General features: G+C 46.2%; 1 protein-coding gene across 1 annotated transcript in view; it reads left to right on the top strand.

The window, feature by feature from the left end:
* Positions 1 to 275: 275 nt before the first annotated feature.
* LOC146009725 (uncharacterized) overlaps positions 276 to 18747 on the top strand; it is a 35145-nt gene continuing 16673 nt past the window's right edge. The window contains exons 1-7 of the mRNA XM_083150186.1: positions 276 to 300; positions 497 to 523; positions 4453 to 4764; positions 7773 to 7802; positions 7899 to 7928; positions 10489 to 10518; positions 13377 to 13412. Of these exons, the coding sequence (XP_083006312.1) occupies positions 4455 to 4764; positions 7773 to 7802; positions 7899 to 7928; positions 10489 to 10518; positions 13377 to 13412 (436 nt within the window). The 5' untranslated portion in view covers positions 276 to 300; positions 497 to 523; positions 4453 to 4454. The remainder of the gene's footprint in view (positions 301 to 496; positions 524 to 4452; positions 4765 to 7772; positions 7803 to 7898; positions 7929 to 10488; positions 10519 to 13376; positions 13413 to 18747) is intronic.

The following is an 18747-nucleotide window of genomic DNA, read 5'->3' on the forward strand; positions in this document are numbered from 1 at the left end:
CAAGATTTGATACATCTCCCCCATTATCTCCACAAGCAAAAACCCAATTTTTAGAGGGGGGAATTCCAAAGTGAAAATGTGATTTCTCCTTTTGGAGCTGGGGCTGCTATGGACATGCTTGCTCTGCTGACCACATGTGCCTTGGCAATCCTCTGATTTCTTACTGTAGGTACACTTATGTTCTCCTTCAATGATGATTGAGACATTTTAGTACATCGATTTCACACTTGTTTTTCCTTAATTCTAGTTTCACTTTGTTCCTTTTAGAATCTGCAGCATTTCACAATGGCAGCACTGATGGTAAGTGATATTATCATGTGTCTGTAACAGATTTTGGGAGGGATGCACCCGTTATCAGGACTTTTACCACGTTTTTGTATGCACGAAAATCTTCACCATTATCATTATTTTCTTTTAGATATACTGTATGAAAGGCTAAGATAACGAGCACATTGCATGTACTGTATGTATACTAATATATATCACTTTGTTACAGCGTCTGAACTGTCCAGAAACGTCACCGGTAAGCCATACCGTGCACTTATTCCCATTTTCAGTATCAGGAACGTCTAGTTTGCGAAACATTCACAGGATAAGTTTGTTCTCGTGTAGGATGATCTATAACTCAGATATTTTGTTGACAAGCAGAGATACTTTTATACCCCTTTCACATCGCAGACACGTTTTAAAAACCGGTATTTTAAAACGGTAATTAAAACGGGTCAGAGCCTTAACAGTGACCCAGATTACCGTTTTAAATACCGGTTAAGTGTCATTCACATAGCACTTGAAACGTTTCATCCAGAACACGTTTCAAGGCAGTGTGTGACGATTGCCTGTCATATGCGCCGCCCCCCCCCCCCCGCCCCCCGGAGAATGTACTAGGCGAACGGGGATGGCAGTTCGCAGGTGAGCTGAGACAGTTTTCTGCCTGCCTCGCCGCTCCTGGCCACAGTGATCAGATAGGCTGTCTGATCACTGTGGCCAGGAACAGCGCGGCTGGTGGAAAACTGAGCTGTCAGCACGGACGCAGTAAGCAGGGAGACGGGGGAGAGGAGAAGAGTGGAGGAGAGAGATCTCCAAGCCCCAGCGCTCACCTCCGCTGGCTATTTGCGTCCAGCCTACCCCGCTCGATCCCCGGTGCCTGCTGACATATAGGAGGGGAGGGGGCGCCACAAATTGTGCTTGTGCTTGTGTTGTTTGCCTGAAATACCGTTTCAGACAAACTGTACACATTCACATTGCACAAAAAACGGCAAGGAACCGTGTAGGACTCTGCTTTTTACACGGTTCGAAATGCCAGTTAACTTGAAACGGTAAATTGCCTGTGGTGCATTCACAGTGCAGGCTTAAACGTTTTAAAAAGGGAAAAAAACGGCAATATACCGTTTTAAAAGTGCGATGTGAAAGGGGTATTAGTCAAGAGATTTTATTGTATCTGCTAAAACTATTTGTATTTTGAACTGAAGCAGTTGCAAGAGGGATGATACAAATGTAAGAACTTTGGAGGTTATTCTGGTTCACTCGCAAAGGCAAATTCACTCATGGACAAAACCATATGCACTGCAGGTGGGGCAGATGTAACATGTGCAGAGAGAGTTAGATTTGGGTGAGTTATTTTGTTTCTGTGCAGGGTAAATGCTGGCAGCTTTATTTACACTGCGATATAGATGTAAGTTTGAAGTACAAACCCCACACAAATCTAACTCTCTGCCAGGGCGTAACTATAGCACCGCAGCCCCCGCCACTGGGCATGTGGGGGCGCCGGGGGCTGCGGTGCTATAGTTACCTACCCCCCAATCCCCCGCAGACTTACGTATCTTGCTGGTCCCGGCGGCTCCGTTCTTCTGATGAGGACAACAACAAAATGGACGCCCCCATATAGCAAACAGTTCTCTGAAACTGTCTGCTGTACGGGGGCGGCCATTTTGAGGTGGTCCTCAGCAGATGAACGGACGGAGCCGCCGGGACCAGCGCGATAGGTAAGACTGCGGGGGCGGGGGTTAGCATAGGCGGCGGGGCGGCGGGGCGACGGGGCGACTAGGTGGCCGGGGGGGGGGGGGTGCTCGACGGGGCGGCGGCGGGGGGTGGGTATGGGCGCCCCCCCCCCTAGCGGCGGGGGGGCGCCCAAAACTTAGCTGCGCCACTGCTCTCTGCACATGCTACATCTGCCCCACCTGCAGTGCACATGGTTTTGTCCATTAGAGAGTTAATTTACCTTTGAGAATGAACCGGAATAACCCCCATTATACCAGCTGTTTGCTACTGGGGAACAGCAGTGACAAGACTGGAGTAATGGACTATAATTGTCTTCCCTCCCGGAAGCTCTGGGAGACTCCTGAGTTTTGGGGTAGTCCCCTGTGGTCATGGTATAGCGCAGGACAGGCCAACATGTGGCTCTCCAGATGTTGTGAAACTACAAATCCCAGCATGCCTTGCCACAGTTTTAACATTCCCTTATAGCAAAACTGTAGCAAGGCATGATGGGATTTGTCATTAGACAACATCTGGAGAGCCACAGATTGGCCAGGCCTGGTATAGCGAATCGGCCATGTTATAGTCGACCAGGCTTAGTTAAACCATCTAGTTAGACAACCAAAGATAGTCGACTGCATCTAGATCGACAATAACTAAGGTTAGATGCAAGTGTTAGGTCGACGAGAGTGTGGTCGACATTCACATGGTCGACATGAGTTTTTCACTTTTTTGGTGGCTTTGTCAACGCGGACACTGTATAAGTGCACAGTGTCCCCTGCTTTGGGCACGGTAGTATAATCTATCTCTATGCCCACTTAAAAGTATGAACCAAGTCAACCGGCACCAAAAACATGAAAAAATTGTGTCGACATTGTGACTGTAAACCACGTTCCTGACGACTGGATATGGTCCCCCTCAGCCTCGAAAAGGGAAGGCGACTTTCCTGCATCCCACTTACTTCCAAGTAAAGTAGGCAGGATGGGGATAAAAATCATTACAGATTTTGGAGGATATGACTTCATAGAGCCCCCCCTTCTCCATAGTACTGTAGCCAGGGCCGTCTTAACAGCAGTGTAGGCCCCTGGGCAAAGCAATGCACTGGGGCCCTTAGCCATTCTCCCCTCCTAGGGGTGGGGGGTGCTATCAGCAGCAGCTTTGATGTCGTACGGGTGGCAGGGGGTGCTCTATCTTCCACTCAAAATGTAGGACCTGGAGCAGTAACTTCTGCTAATTACTCCTTTACTGCACAGGTGGTGGGAGGGAGAACACTAACGTGTGGAAGGGGGCACTGAGCTGAATGAACGGTCCCTTGTAAATGACTTCCAGGGAAGTAGGGGGTGTTTTATACGCAGGGGAGGGTTGGATAATGGAGTGGGCTTAATATTCGTCATTTTCCGGTGGAAGGGCAGCTTGTTTGACTGCAGATATCGCCATTATCTGGAAATAGATTTCTTAGCCTTCAATAGTTTAAAAACCTCGAGTCCCACGTTTCAGGAGGTGCTGGGAACTTGGGGATCAGAGATCAGGAGCCAGAGCAATCCATTGACAAAAATATAAAACTGTACACCAGACGTTTGGAGCTGGAGCAGGGACCGGCTGCTGGAAGGCTGATATCTCTGGTTCTGGGCAAGATAGAGACAAGCTGCTAGCATCCACATAAAGGGAAGAGTAACAGCTTTTGGCTTATATTCTCAAAACTCTACGTCAGACAGAACCTGAGAAATCTGACTGGGAAGTGCAATTAACAGGTCGGATGTGGACTGCTGCTTTGAAGTTGGATATCTACATTTCCCCAGGGCCGATTTTCAAAATTCTGGTATCAGTATAAGGCCATTATGCACCTGGGGCCCCTGGGCAAGTGCCCATTAAGCCCATACAAAAAGACGGCCCTGACTGTAGCTGCAGAAAATATAAGCTAGTATGATGTGGACCAGTGGAGAAATTGCACATTGCAACCAATCAACAGTGACATAACATTTATAAAGTACATTCTATAAAATAGGTAGAAGGGGATTGGCTGCTCATGGCAACTGCTCCAGTTCTCCAATCTTTTTGCTGTTTGGTACTTCAATCCCATTATTTTGTAAATATCTCAAGGGGGAAGCTTTGGTGAGAGTAAATGGGTAGATTAGTGAAAAAAATTGAATGATGGAGGTGAATGGAACTAAAGGTCCGGACTTATGGGCAACTGAAGCTATATAAAACATATATTATGTAACTTCCTCTCCTATAACAAAATAAATAACGATGGGAGCTTAAAGCAGGGTTGGTCTCTGCCAGTTCACTCAGATATTTTGTTTTTTATAAATGTTTCCCTATAGTAAGCACAAGAAACATTGGCGTTAGGTTCAGTATAAAAGAAAAAGCTTTGATCTTCACTGTGAATTGGCAGGGGGCTGACAATATTTCTTATAATTTGAATAATGTGAAACTTGAATATTTAATGAACATCTTGTTCTTTCTGCATTGTACCAGAAATGGATCTGAGGCTGGCTAATGGAAAAGACCGATGTGCCGGACGGGTGGAGATCTTCTATAGAGGAGAATGGGGAACAGTGTGTGATGACCAGTGGGACATGAGTGATGCAGAGGTGGTATGCCGGGAAATAGGTTGTGGAAAGCCAATTACAGCTCACACCAATGCATATTTTGGCCAAGGAAAAGGGTCGATTGTTTTAGATGATGTAAAGTGCAGAGGAAATGAATTACTTTTGTGGAAGTGCCCTCACCGTGGGTTGGGCACACACAACTGCGGTCATACAGAAGATGCTGGAGTCACCTGCTCAGGTACTATATACTGTCAGGATGAGACTCATGTCCAACACATGGAGTTCCAGGCTCCATATATGTTCTAATGCATAGTGGTTTTAGACATCAATAAATTAGTAAACAGTAACAGCATTTTAGGGAATCATCTATATACTGTATTGTTTTAATGTATAAAGTGCCTGATTCAATACCATTTGGAACCTTCTGATGGTGGGGGGTGCAGGCACTGGCGAGTTTCGCACTCGTTGAGCCATTCAATCCAGAGGGCTGCAACGGGGTGGTGGACATTGGGCTGGACTAGGGCAACGCCAAGAGTTTTATTGGTGTCCTCATGAAAACACTGTGCGTTCCCCTGTGAATGTGGGTGGGCTGATGCCTGCCGGGGATGGGTGGCTGACATCACATGATGTCAGCGCTTTCCGCCTCTTTGGGGGACTACAAAGGAAATAAAAGTCAATTTAGACTGAGAGAAATCATTCAATGGTCGGCGTCTATCGAATGATTTCTCATCCCTTCGGCCGTATGCGAGGGGATGTGTTTGCGCACAACCCCTAGCATGGTTTCAAGGGGATGGCGGATGTTCAGCCATGTGGCAGGGGACAGTTCAGGGCTCGCTAAGCAGCGAATGAGCCTCACAGAATCACCCCCAAAATGTATAAAGTCTCTTCTACTGTGCACTACAAGTATTCTGGTTCCTCCTACCATCGGTAACCAGCCATTACTGACCACGACTGGTGTTATTAAGCCACCATCACTCACTGACCATAATTGTCAACAACTTAACTGTGGTTCTCTTAGTTGTTGGAGATCAGTTCAGGTCATCACCAGCCTCCATAACTGGAGGACGTCTGTGTTTGTTTCTCCTGAACATACAGTAGGGGATTGTAAGGACTTCAGGAGTAGTATCAATATCAACCAGTTTCACACCTTGAATTTAGCACTCATTAATAAAGGAGAGTGATTTGCTACTGTCCATGCACACACTGCCAGGGGTAAGGTAGGGGTAAGCTCAGACCCCTCTCTACCCTAACACCACTAAAAGTGCCAATGCATAGGTCTGATTTGGGCCGATTTCTCCTGATCCAGACAGATCAGGCCGATATATATGGTGAAATCGGCCCAAATCAAAGGTGTCTGACGTGATCAGACCCATATGCGTTCCGATACTCAGATGACTGATGTTCATGTGAAGAGTGATCTAATTATGCATCTCTGCTAGTGATGAGCGGTTCGGATTCATGAGAATCCGAACTGCTCCGAACAGCGGAGATCCGAGTCTGGTTGAGAAGCGGCTCGGCCATTCCCGCCAGACTCAAGTCCCCCTCGCAAGCTGATGTCATCTTTCCGCCATTTGATTCTTGTGAGACTTGGATCCTATATAAGGTGCCGAGTCTGCGGCTTGGTGCCATTACATGGGGATCCAAGTCTGTGCATGCTCCACCAGCGCGCTCTGTGTTATGTTATAAATGTGTGTCGACTCGCTGCCATTAATTGACATTTGGGATGTAAAAACACAGTCCACATACACTGGACTGTTTACTCTGTAGCGGCTCTGCCTGCAATTTACCCCACTGTATGCACTGCACATTGCAGTGCACACATAACATACTGTACACGGTCACTGCTGTGCTGGCTGGCCATAATTAACCCCACTGTGTGCACTACACACTGCAGTGTATACAGTACATTGGGGCAGATGTATTAATACTTAACAAGAGATAAATGCAAGGGTGATAATAAGAGATAAACGTCCAGCCAATCCCATTCTAACTGCCATGTTACAGGCTGTGTTTGAAAAAAGTCAGTAAGGAGCTGATTGGCTGTATGTTTATCTCTCCTTATCACCCTTGCACTTATCTCTTGTTAAGGCTTAATACATCTGCCCCATTGTCACTGCTGTGCTGGATGGACATAATTAAACTCACTGTGTATACGGTACTGTTAGTTTCTGTCCGTACCCCATACGCTAATATGGTATTGGGACTGCTGTCCATACCCCATCTGCTAATACAAAATTGGGACTGCTGTTCATACCCCATCTACTAATACGATATTGGGACTGCTGTCCATACCCCATCTGCTAATACGGTACTAGTACTCAATGCTGTACCCCACTGTTTATTATTATAAAATAAAAAAAATAGTTTTCCTTTTTTTTCTGTCTACACCCCCCGCTGCAAATGACTGGAAATTAATGCTATTTAGGTAAAAAATACTCTAGAGACAAGAAAAAAACACCCAAATTATGTGATTTTAGCTTTTTTGTAAATTTAAAAAAAAAAACCAAAGCCAGCCACGGTTGTTCAAAAAATCCAAAGCCGTCTGACGAATCCAAATCCAAATCTAGAATAAATGGTCTGGCGCACATCCCTAGTCTCAGCATGTAACAGCGGATTATAAAACCATGATCAGATGTAGCCACACTAATTGCTGGTGCGATGTGCTTGCATATGCACACGTGCACGGAAGCGGACACGCTAGTCACACCTAGCTAATCATGGAAGAACATATTCGCAGCCGCGATTAGCACGGCTACAATTGTAGTGAGCATCTTTCTACACATGATGACTGTTGCTGCTTTTACATATTTTAACACAGCTGCTGCAAACAAAGACACAGCAGCTGTGTTGTGAATCGCATACCTTCCAACTGTCCTGCTTATAGCGGGAACATCCTCGTTTTTTGGGACGTTCCCATGGTGGGGGGTGGGGCAGTCTCCCCCTGTCAGCCTTGAATAAACACTGTGCGCATGTGCACAGCATCTATTCCTGCAGCCAGAGGGGCTGGGGGCATAGCCAGCAGCTCACAGAAAAGGAGGCGTGGCCTAGCGACAGGCAGCGTGTACAGACCACGCCCCTTTTTAATACGACAAAAAATCTACAACGTGCGTACTGTCACGCCTACTTGGGTGCCAAAGTTGGGAGTTATGGAATCGGCCCCTCTATATGTGAGAGAGGTGACCTGGCTACAAGCACCAAATGTAATCTTGAAATACATTGAAAAATTATTATCTGTTTCCTTACTAGGTCTAACATCCACCCCAGGAACTACCACCCGTATGTATATTATATTCTGTATATTTATAGTTATGTGCCTAATCCTAACATTTCATTTCTGAATTTTGTACTAATATTTCCACCCTTTATTTGCAGAACGACCCCCAGTTACTTCTAAGGCACCAGGTAAACCCATTACCTACTAAAGTGATTGTACTATTGTCACTATAGGGCTGATTCTGACATGGGAGCAAGTAACTGTGCACACCTGGGCTGCAGGTGGGGCAGGTGTAAGGCTGGCCATATACCTAGGGTGGAATGTAATGCCACCTTAGATCGGCAGCCTTATATGTTTTTTTAAATGGGCAATCACTTATACTGTAAGTAGAGATAAGTGGGTTCGGTTCTCTGGGTTCCCTGAACTTACCTGATCCGAGGCGGCTCGCAAGCTGATCCTTGAAGACATATTTCAGATCCAAATCAAGGCCGAAAGTCATCTTTCCGCTCGCAAGACTGGAACTCTGTATAAGTCCCAGTGATCAAGTATGCTTATAAGGCCTTAGCCTTTCCTTTCCACTTTGTGTCATTGGCAGCTTGTTTTGCCCTCGCTATCCTCTTGCCTCTTCTCATAATGTGAAAAGCCATCATACTGTATATGGAGGTAGTATGTTTGTAGCTAGCTATGATTGCTATGATTCAGAGAACTTGGCAAGCTTTTTCCAGGGGCACCACCTGTTGCTGAAATTATGCATTTATTAAACTGGGCATGTCCTGTTTAAAAAACATAAAGGTATGTGGGAGGGCCCAAGAGTGGAACTTTTACTGCAGGGGTACCAAGTCTATTGTATCAGTACATGCCATCTTGTACCTCTTTTATTTGTATTATGTGCTCTTTGGAGCAATGGCAGCTTGTTTTGTGGGGGCTCAAACAAACCAATCATCACAATCGTGTGGCAGACCCTGTCGCTGAAATGATTGGTTTATTAAAGTGTGCATGTCCTGTTTAAACAACATAAGGACAATTCCATCCTGCACCACTTTTCTTTGCATCATGTCTTTGGAGCATTTTTTGCACAGTTTTTAAAACTACCATCCTGTCTGCCACTGCAGTGCCACTCCTAAATGTGCCACGTGTTTGTGCTGCCCATTTGTGTCGCTTAGTTTAGTCATCCAGCTACCTGGTGCAACCTTTTGATCTCAAAACTATTTTGTAAGCTGTGAGGTATTTAGAATAGACTGGAAATTAGTAGAAATTTTTTTTGAGGTCAATATTACTGTAGGATCAAAAACACCCCCAAATTCTGTAATTTTAGTAATAAAAAAAAAAAAAATACAAATACAAAACCAAAACCCGGAAGGTTGGTTTTGGCAAAACCAATCCAGATCCAAAACCAAAACACATTAAAAAAAATACTTAAAAAAAACTACTTCCTTTGTAATTGCTTGTTAAAAAAAATATCCAATTTATTAATATGGGTGTTCTATGATGTTGCCGATAGCAACCAATCAGATTCTACTTCTAGAAGATAATAGCTAGAATCTGGTTGCTATTGGCAAAGTCCCATCTTCAATAGAACTCCCATCTTAGTAAATTACACGATTGTCCGATCTGGCTGTTTGGAACAAAAATCTGGTAACGTATGGGAGCAAATGTCAATGGTCCATTTGTGCAAAAATGCTTAAAAACAGCCAAAAAGGGTCAATCCTACAAATTGGTTAAATCAACTTGATTGAACCAGTTTGTCTGAATTACCGTTTTTGGCCATTGTCCAGCATTTCAGAACAAATAGTAAAATTAAATTTGCTCCCATACATTACCAGATTTTTATTCCAACCTGCCAGATTGGAAAATAAATCTTTAGGTGTATGGCCAGCTTAAGATGTGCAGAGAGATTTAGAATTGGGAGGGAGGTGTGAAAAGTCAAATTACAGTTACAAAATGAAAGTTGTAAAAATAAAGCTGCCAGTATTTACCATGCAAACATATCGGCATTCGCGGCTCTTTGGGGAGGAGGTGGGGCTAAAATAATGCAAATCATGTCATTTAGTACCACTCCCTCCCCAAAGAATCAAGAATCACACCATTTACAGGAATGGGGGCAGGGCTTAATTATGGCAAGCCCCGCCTTCGCCCCCCGGAAAAGCAGCAGAGAGTCTCCTCTCTGGACTTCTCCCAGGGAGGAGACACATAAGGTAGGGAAGTATGTTCCAGATACAAAGTTACTTCCTTTGCACCCACCTCAAAATCAGGCATTTCTCCCGTTACCATCTTTCCTAAAAGTATGTAAATGTAAATACTAATGATCATTGTGGATATTACATAAGGGGTCAACCATTCACCTCCTCTCAGGCATACAGTATATGTGGCTGCTTCCATCACTACTGTATTCCAGGCACACATTGTATGCAGGGCTGCTGAGAGGTATGCCGAGCCCCGGTAAAAGTTTTGGGGCGTGGCTTAATCATGGGAGGCTTCGCCATGCCCCCAAAATTTTCGGACTAGGGCCCCTGGCAGGACCCTCCAGGAAGCTCGGGCCCGGGTAATTAGTACTTGCTCCCCCCCCTCTCGGCGGCCCTGGTTGTATGCATTTAGCTGATTCTGTTTTAGTATGTTCTGTAAACGACACAGCAGCTGTGTTGTGAATTGGACCCTATTTCCCTCTACATGTGAGAGGGGTGACCTGGCTACAAGTTCTAAAGACAATCTTGAAATACTTTTAAACCTGATGATCTGTTTCCTTACTAGGGCTAACAACATCCACCCCAAGAGCTACCCGTATGTATATTATATAAAATATATTTATAGTTTATATGTTGCCTAACCCTAACTTTTCATTTCTGAATTTTGTACTAATAATTCAATCCTTTATTTGCAGTTACTTTTAGGGCCCCAGGTAAAATGGGGCTGATTCTGACATGGGAGCAAATGCTGCACTGCATGTGGGGCAGGTGTAAAGCCAGAGTTTGGCAGCCGTATAGGATGCCGGTCAAACTCAGATGTTTTCTTAAAGGGGCAATCACTTACAGGGCATCCTGCACGGCTGCTGAACTCGGGCGGCATTAAATCCCACCCTTAGGTGTCAATTTACTAAGATGGGAGTTCTATTGAAGATGGGATGTCCAATCAGATTCAACTTCTTATTTATTAAACACTTTTTAGAAAATAATAGATAGAATCTGATTGGAGGCTTTGGGCAACATCCCTTCAATAGAATTTATCTTAGTAAATTAACCCCTGATAGTCAGTTCTGGCTGTTTGGAACGAAAATCTGGTCATTTTCTCATGTAAGGCGGGATGCTCTAAATCAGAAATGCGGTAAAAACCCTGTTATTGGGATTTTTACCGCATTTCTGTATACTCTAAACCCCCTCCGCAGGGTCAGCAAAAGCTGGCGATTCCCTGCAGAAGCCTATGGGCTTCTTACCGCAGCACTGTGCGAGGCATCCGTCACAGATTCCTCCCAGCATGCCGCGCGGTCGGTCCTGACACCTCATCGCAAGCAACAGCTCTTATCGCAAGAGCTGTCCCTTGTGTTAATAATCGCACATGTTAGCGCATATGCGATTACCAAGAATGCGGTACCCAGCGGAGGGGAGCGACAACGGGCAACGCCCAAATTCTGAAAACCAGGCAAAAATGGTCAGTCAGACAAATTGGTTAAATCAAGTGATGCACATGCACGATGCCGTGCTGCAATGAGCTTCTGCAAATATTTATTTTCACTGGCTGTTCTCAAGGTGATTGACAGGGGGTGGGCGTGTGGGGAAACCCGACCATTTTTGGGAGTGGCAAGAAAAATGCTGGGTGTGCCAAAATAACGCTGGGAGTGTGAGTGAAAACACAGGTGTGTCAAAGCCTGTTAGGTGAGGGTGTGTGACATCAGCAGCAGTCTGGATATGTCTGTATTCACCGCAACCGCTGAGTGAGTCCTGGGCTATGTGGCGGCTGCAATGAGCTTTACCGAAATAGGCTGGCCTTTCTCTGCTGAGATTTCTGTGATAAAATAATACAGGTACTTTTTGCTCACAAAGCAGGGATGGGCAAGTAATTAAAAACACAAAGAGTGGGATGTATGGGAGATGATTTTCGCAGCAGACAAAAAGTTGGACAAAGTACGTCGTTATAATGTCTAACTTTTTCATCGGTAATTGCGTGCATGTTTTTGGCTCCGAATGCTAATCGAAATGTCCAACTGTTTCAGACCAACCGGAATGCGTTGTATAGTATAACATTTGCAGGCCAGGATGTACCGGGAGCCAGGTTAGAATGTCTCACACAAAACAGCTCAATAAAGTCGGATGTTTTCTGCAAAGTTTCAAGTTTACAATTACAGCACATTTGTAACAAATTAACATTTTGGACACATTTTTGCACTCCACCCCCCCCCCAAAAAAAATCTGCATATTATTTGCAATGGATGAAATAGAACTCATAGAACTTCTGATTAAAATTACATGCAGCATGTCTATATCCTGTATGTAATTTCGGCTGTATGGCCCTTATTCTAGTTGACTCGGATTGATGCATATTTTTGGACGGCCACTGAGTGTTCTTAGCCCCGCTTCCGTACAGATCGCTCACACCGTCCAAATGCGGTAAGACGACAAGCAAACGGACCGCAAGATGTTTCATGTGAACAACTCCCCCATCTGTGGGAACCTCCCCCATTCTCCAATCAAATGATGGACTGAGTGATCAGACAGCTCCGAGTGCTCCAGACCACTCGGACATTTCTCAGTGTGAAAGCAGGGATATGGGCAGGCAGCTGCCATCCGGCTATGTCAGCTGTCCGCCCCCCACACGTGCGTCATGGCCGGAATACCATAAGTAGGCTTAGTGTGAACTCGCTTTGCTGGGTGCACGCTCCCTGCTTTGCGAGCAGGGGGTGGAGAGGCGTTCCCATGAAAACGCTGGGCGTACACATGTTAATGCGTTAGTGATGCACATGCATTTTGTGGACCACCCTTACAAATGTGTGCACCTTCAACATCATTCGATGGTCAGGGAGCATTGAAAGATGGGGGAGGTCCCCAATGGCATGTGAATGGATGTTTATGTAAAACATCCATTCGCACACTGAGCGATTGAACCCGGGGTGTGAAGGGGGGCGGGCATACCACCATTCGCAGGGTTGGTTCTGGTTGCCTCGCAAGGGTGCGAATTCGCGCCCAAGCAAGTCAACCAGAATAAGGGCCAATGTGCGATTTTCAGCTGAAAGCAGCTCACTTTTTGATGTTTCTGAGCTCAACACCGTCCAGCTATTTTCACATCATCCGTCGTCATACACGCTGGAAAAAAATGCCCAGTGTGTATGCACCTTTAGATTTGGGCAGGTTATTTTGTTTCTGTGCAGGTTAAATACTGGCTGCTTTATTTTTACACAGCAATTTAGATTTCAGTTTCAACACACCCCACCCAAATCCTCCCTCTGCTCATGTTACATCTGCCCCGCCTGAGGAGCAGCATGGTTTTATTTGAGAAAAAAAGCAGCTTTGCGATAAGGTCTGAATAACCCCAATGTATCATCTGAGTTTGATATTTTTCATTGCACATCATATTGAATGTTTTCCAATGTTGATTATAGAAAATAATATCTATTAACACATTCCCTGTCCTATTATTTTCCTCACTAGGGTCCACACTTATCACTGAAACTTCCACCACAGCTGGTAAGTTTTTGATACTTTGGGGGTGATTCAGGTTGGCTTGCTATTTTCTGAATTCGGTCCAGGGACCTATGCTGTGGGTCTGCGCATGCATGAAAATATTCAGGTGCAGACCCGCTGTGTGAACACATTCGGCATGTATCACATAGTAGGCTGTCGCAGCGAATGTATGCTACTAAGTGAGCCAACCCGAATCAGGCCCTTTGTTGCCTGGTCTATGCAGAGCCTCCGATGGCTCCTGTGGTTCTGCTCCCTGCTCCTTGTCAAATGTGAAATTTGCTTTCACTCCATTCACAGCGGCAGTCAGCAGGCTTGCACCTAACCCACCAGCTGTTCCTAGGTGGCAATCCTATTCCCTAGAACAGCGGTTCTCAAACTGTGGGTCCTGACCTCAAAGTGGGTCCCCACCTCCTTAGCATTGGCCGTGACTCCATGTGGCTGACCATCAGGCTGATGACTTTTCTAATCTCAGCCAGTGATTCAAGGTCTGAAAAATCAGTTGAATTGTCTGTTATTTTAGACTCCTCCAATCATGTTGGTCCTCCACAATGCTGCCATGTATGTGCTGTCTGCTGACTACACATGTGATGTGATGGGTTATGGTATATTAGACTCCTCCCATCACTATGTGCCTCCACAATGCTGCCATGTATGTGCTGTCTGCTGACTACACATGTGATGTGATGGGTTATGGTATATTAGACTCCTCCCATCACTATGTGCCTCCACAATGCTGCCATGTATGTGCTGTCTGCTGACTACACATGTGATGTGATGGGTTATGGTATATTAGACTCCTCCCATCACTATGTGCCTCCACAATGCTGCCATGTATGTGCTGTCTGCTGACTACACATGTGATGTGATGGGTTATGGTATATTAGACTCCTCCCATCACTATGTGCCTCCACAATGCTGCCATGTATGTGCTATCCGCTGACTACACATGTGATGTGATGGGTTATGGTATATTAGACTCCTCCCATCACTATGTGCCTCCACAATGCTGCCATGTATGTGCTGTCTGCTGACTACACATGTGATGTGATGGGTTATGGTATATTAGACTCCTCCCATCACTATGTGCCTCCACAATGCTGCCATGTATGTGCTGTCTGCTGACTACACATGTGATGTGATGGGTTATGGTATATTAGACTCCTCCCATAATTCTGTGCCTCCACAATGCTGCCCTGTATGTGCTGTCTGCTGACTACGCATGTGATGACCTTCTGCAGTAACTTGCTGGGGTCCTGTAATTATTTTTATTGTCTGATGGGGTCCCAGAGCAAAATAGTTTTAGGACCCCGGCCCTAGAACAAAGAAGTGTTTACAGATCATAAATTTCTGCAAACTAATTTGTGATACCCGCAAGGTTTTGGGACTTCTTATCCAGGGGATTAGACAGCAATAGTGGACACAGGGTCGAGGGAGCAAATGCAATTAAATCGGTCACATTTTATTACTCGCAACTCAGCACAGGCAAACATCATGACTAAAGCTTCCCCACAGCCATACAAATTGCTGCAGTAAAAAAAGTAAACAATGTTATCTTACAACAATAAATGTATCAATCTTGCATACATTGGATTACACTACAAATAGCCTATATGGGGCTAACCAACATCATCATTCCTTTTAACGTACTAAAGCGAACCCCTATATTTTCACTTATACTACTAATACATAATACAAGGTGTTCTATACCTAACCCTATATGGACCAATGGTACCGGTACCCAATGATCGACCCGGAACAGAGGTCTATGACTCGGCCTGTACACAGAAATGAATGTACAATTTCCCCGTGGAATGTCTCTAATGGACAACTCGGCCTTCCTATGGATCAGTAGCCGCAGTTAGCAGGAATTGGGCCTTCCTATGCATCAATAGCCTGAGTTAGCATCAATTAGGCCATCCTACGGATCAATAGCCTGGTAGATAGCATGGTTGACTGGGCTACCGTGGATTGGCAACGGCGCCCGTCCTAAGAGACGGGGAGACCCTCTCTACATGGGTAAACCTGCCATGGGGTACTAGCCCTCCACTTGGGAGTAGAGAGGGAACAGGTGGAAACCCTTCCGACCATAGGTAGAGTGGGGGAAGGTAGGAATTCCTTCACTGGTAGGTAGGGAACAGGTGGGTTTTGGCTACCCCTGCCTTACTCTTGTAGGGCTCCACTTCCTCTCTGCTGGCACTGAGGGGGTGCTGCACCACTGGGGGTTTTGGCCACTGAGGCTGACTCACAGTTTTGTGGGTTGTTGCGGATGAGGATCCAGCTCCTCCAAATGCCGGGCCCCGCCGGGATATACTGGCCGGGCTGCTGCTGCTACTCCAGGCCGCCTCTGCGTCCGCCCACCAGCCAAGGTGATGATGATGGCGCTGGGACGCACACTGCTCCCCTTCTCCGGGCACAGCCGCCCTCTGGCGATGTTCACGCACCTCTCGGTGACCTCTGTCACCGCTGCTCTGCCCAGCTCTGCTCCACCGCACGCTCCGGTCCAACTTTCTTCCTCCTCGCGCCCGCCAGCCACCTTTGACCTCCTGCTTCCGGCCTCTCCGTGTCAGCGTTGTGCGAGGTCAGTTAATCCTTGCACAGCGAGGTGAGTTAATCCTCGCTCTTTCCCTTGGTGGAACCCGCTGCAGGGTGCCACATTCACCCTCACTTTTCATGGGCGTGTCCTCACGCAACAACATTAAACTTAAGTACGCCTGGTTTCTATTTACGCCCTCTCCACCAGATTCTGCCGCATTCTCTCCCTTTGGCCGGTAAAGACGCCTGCGGAACCAACGTCTGTTGGGAGCGAACCAGCTTCCTTTAACCGGCACACCCCTGGGGCCAGTCACGTTTGCTGCCTCAGCACCCTTCTTTCCTTCTACCACATCAAATTCCACCGTCTCTCCCTCTTCAACGCTGCACAGAATCTTCTGGGGGTTGTTTCTCTTTATGGGTTTGGAGGACCGCGAAAATATCTGAATTATTTATCAGTACACAATTGTGTAAAGTATTGGTAAATTCTTTTTATCAGTTATTTCTGTGGAAATTCCAATTAGGGTATATATCATGTGTTTTGTTCAATTTAAAAATATTAGTAGGGTTGCATCTAGTGGCCTTACAGGTTGATGACAGGCAATCCAAGGGCAATTCTGACAATCAAAGGGTTCCCCACCTTAACATGGAAAGAAGATACCCAGGGTGAGATTTAATAGGATGAGAGATTCAGAAAGTGAGAGATTTGGAGCGGGATGTACTAACGGGAAAATGCGTTAAAACCCCTGTTTTACCGCATTTTCCGATGTACTATTACCCGGCCGCCACGTCACCGCATTGTAGGGTATCGCCACCTTTGGGTGGCGATACCCTATAGAATCCTATGGGCTTCTTTTCGCCGCCCGTCGCCTCCGCCGAAAAACCCGCCGACCCCCCTCTCCCCCTCCCTCTGGATTACCTGGTCCAGGTCCTCCTGGCCCCCCAAGGTAACACCTGTCTCCCCTAGTGACGCAGCCGACGTCCTTCCGGCTGCAGGGGGGAGAAGGAGGCACCGGGGACAGCCTGCTTAGCTGTCCCTGGCGTGAGGGATGCAGGAGGGGGCAGGGAGGTGACGGAGACCCACCCGCACACCACATTCCAGGTATCGCAGGGGGCCTCCGTCACCGCATCGCGATGCCAGCCACATATGTTAGTACATATGCGCTGGCATCGCGGGGGACAGGCAGCGAAGGGCGGCGATGTATATTAATACATCCCGCCCTTGGTAAGAAATCTCCAGTATTTTTAAAGCGGCAATCATTTACACTGCAAAACCAGTTTGATTTTGCAGTGTAAATGATTGCCGCTGTAAAAAAACTGGAGATTTCTTACCAAATCTCTCACTTTCTGAATCTCTCATCCTATTAAATCTCACCCATACTGTTTCCTTATCCCATTATGCCACTGTAACTCGGACCAACTCACTCACTTGCAGGAATTGGCAAGTTCAATCCACGCACAGCAAGCAGCAGCAGTTCCTTAGTAAAAATTAGCTTGCAAGGTGCAGGGATATATATTTTCACTACTATCTCTCTCTCTCTCCGTCTCCCTTTTCTTTTCTTCTTTCCCCTTCATACGATCTCCTTATAAACACAACACTAGCATTGAGCCATTTTTTGCCTGTCATCAACCTGTAAGGCCACTAGATGGTACCCTACTAATATGTTTAAATTGAAGCAACACACATATACCCCAATTGGAATTTACACAGAAATAACTGGTAAAATATTTAATACAATTGTGTACTGAGAAATATTTCTGATATTGTCACGGTCCTCCACCCACTGTAGTGTACTAGGCAATAGGATTTATCCAGACTGCCACCTGAATTTTCTGTCATAGCAGTACACTTCTTTTTGTCTACAGTGACTATCTACTGCAATTTTTATGTTCCGTAAAAACTGAATTTACATATATTTATATAAATATACTCTAATTTATGTGTTGTACGTATATGTATTATGTATGTGTTTCAGGACTTTAATCCCGTGTCTATTTTTAGAATTAATAATAATAAATGTTATAAATAAAGTTTTATAGTCTAAAGGAGTGTACACACGGGGGCGATATTGGCTGAAATCGCTGGCAATATGGTTGCTGAGCGACCATATTGGCAGTGATTTGGAGTGCTGCTGGCGCTAAATCGCCAGCTGCGCACTCCCATGTGTACACCCTAATGGTCAGCATCAGGGAGGACAGTGGCAGAAGGATTACCTTGCTGCTCCCCCCTAACCCTCACGCTGCTCCCTCCCTCCTCCCTTTCAAGTAACAGCAGCAGCGCCTGCTGCTGCTGCTCCCCCCTCCCCCGTCCCGTGACGCTGCTCACTCCCTCCTCCCTTCCAAGTGACAGCGGCTGCTGCTCCCCCCGTGCCGCTGCTCCCTCCTGCCTTCAAAGTGACAGCAGCAGCGTCTGCTGCTGTTCCCCCAGCCCGTGCCGATGCTCCCTCCCTCCTTCCTTCGGGTCTCTCTCCCCCCCCTGTAGCAGTGTCTCCTTTTCATCGCTGATGAAAAGGAGACACTGAGCAATATGATTGCTGGTGATATATTGCTAGCAATATATCACCAGCAATCATATCGCCCCGTGTGTACACACCACAAGTGTGCCCACAAACAAAAGACTGAGCTTTCTCTTCTTCCACTATAAATACACCAAGGGCTTAGAATGGTCAGGGGTCTGTATACTATGAGATATGTGCACAGGACATGCGAACACCCCCCCCCCCCCCCCCCCGCGAAGGAAAGAATTTTGCCGTATTGTACTCTCATATATTCAGCAGCTGCATGTTTTGCCATCCTGGCTCTCCTTTGA

Source organism: Crinia signifera, chromosome 6 (genome assembly GCF_055691185.1).
Source record: "Crinia signifera chromosome 6, ASM5569118v1, whole genome shotgun sequence".
Lineage (NCBI taxonomy): Eukaryota > Metazoa > Chordata > Amphibia > Anura > Myobatrachidae > Crinia > Crinia signifera.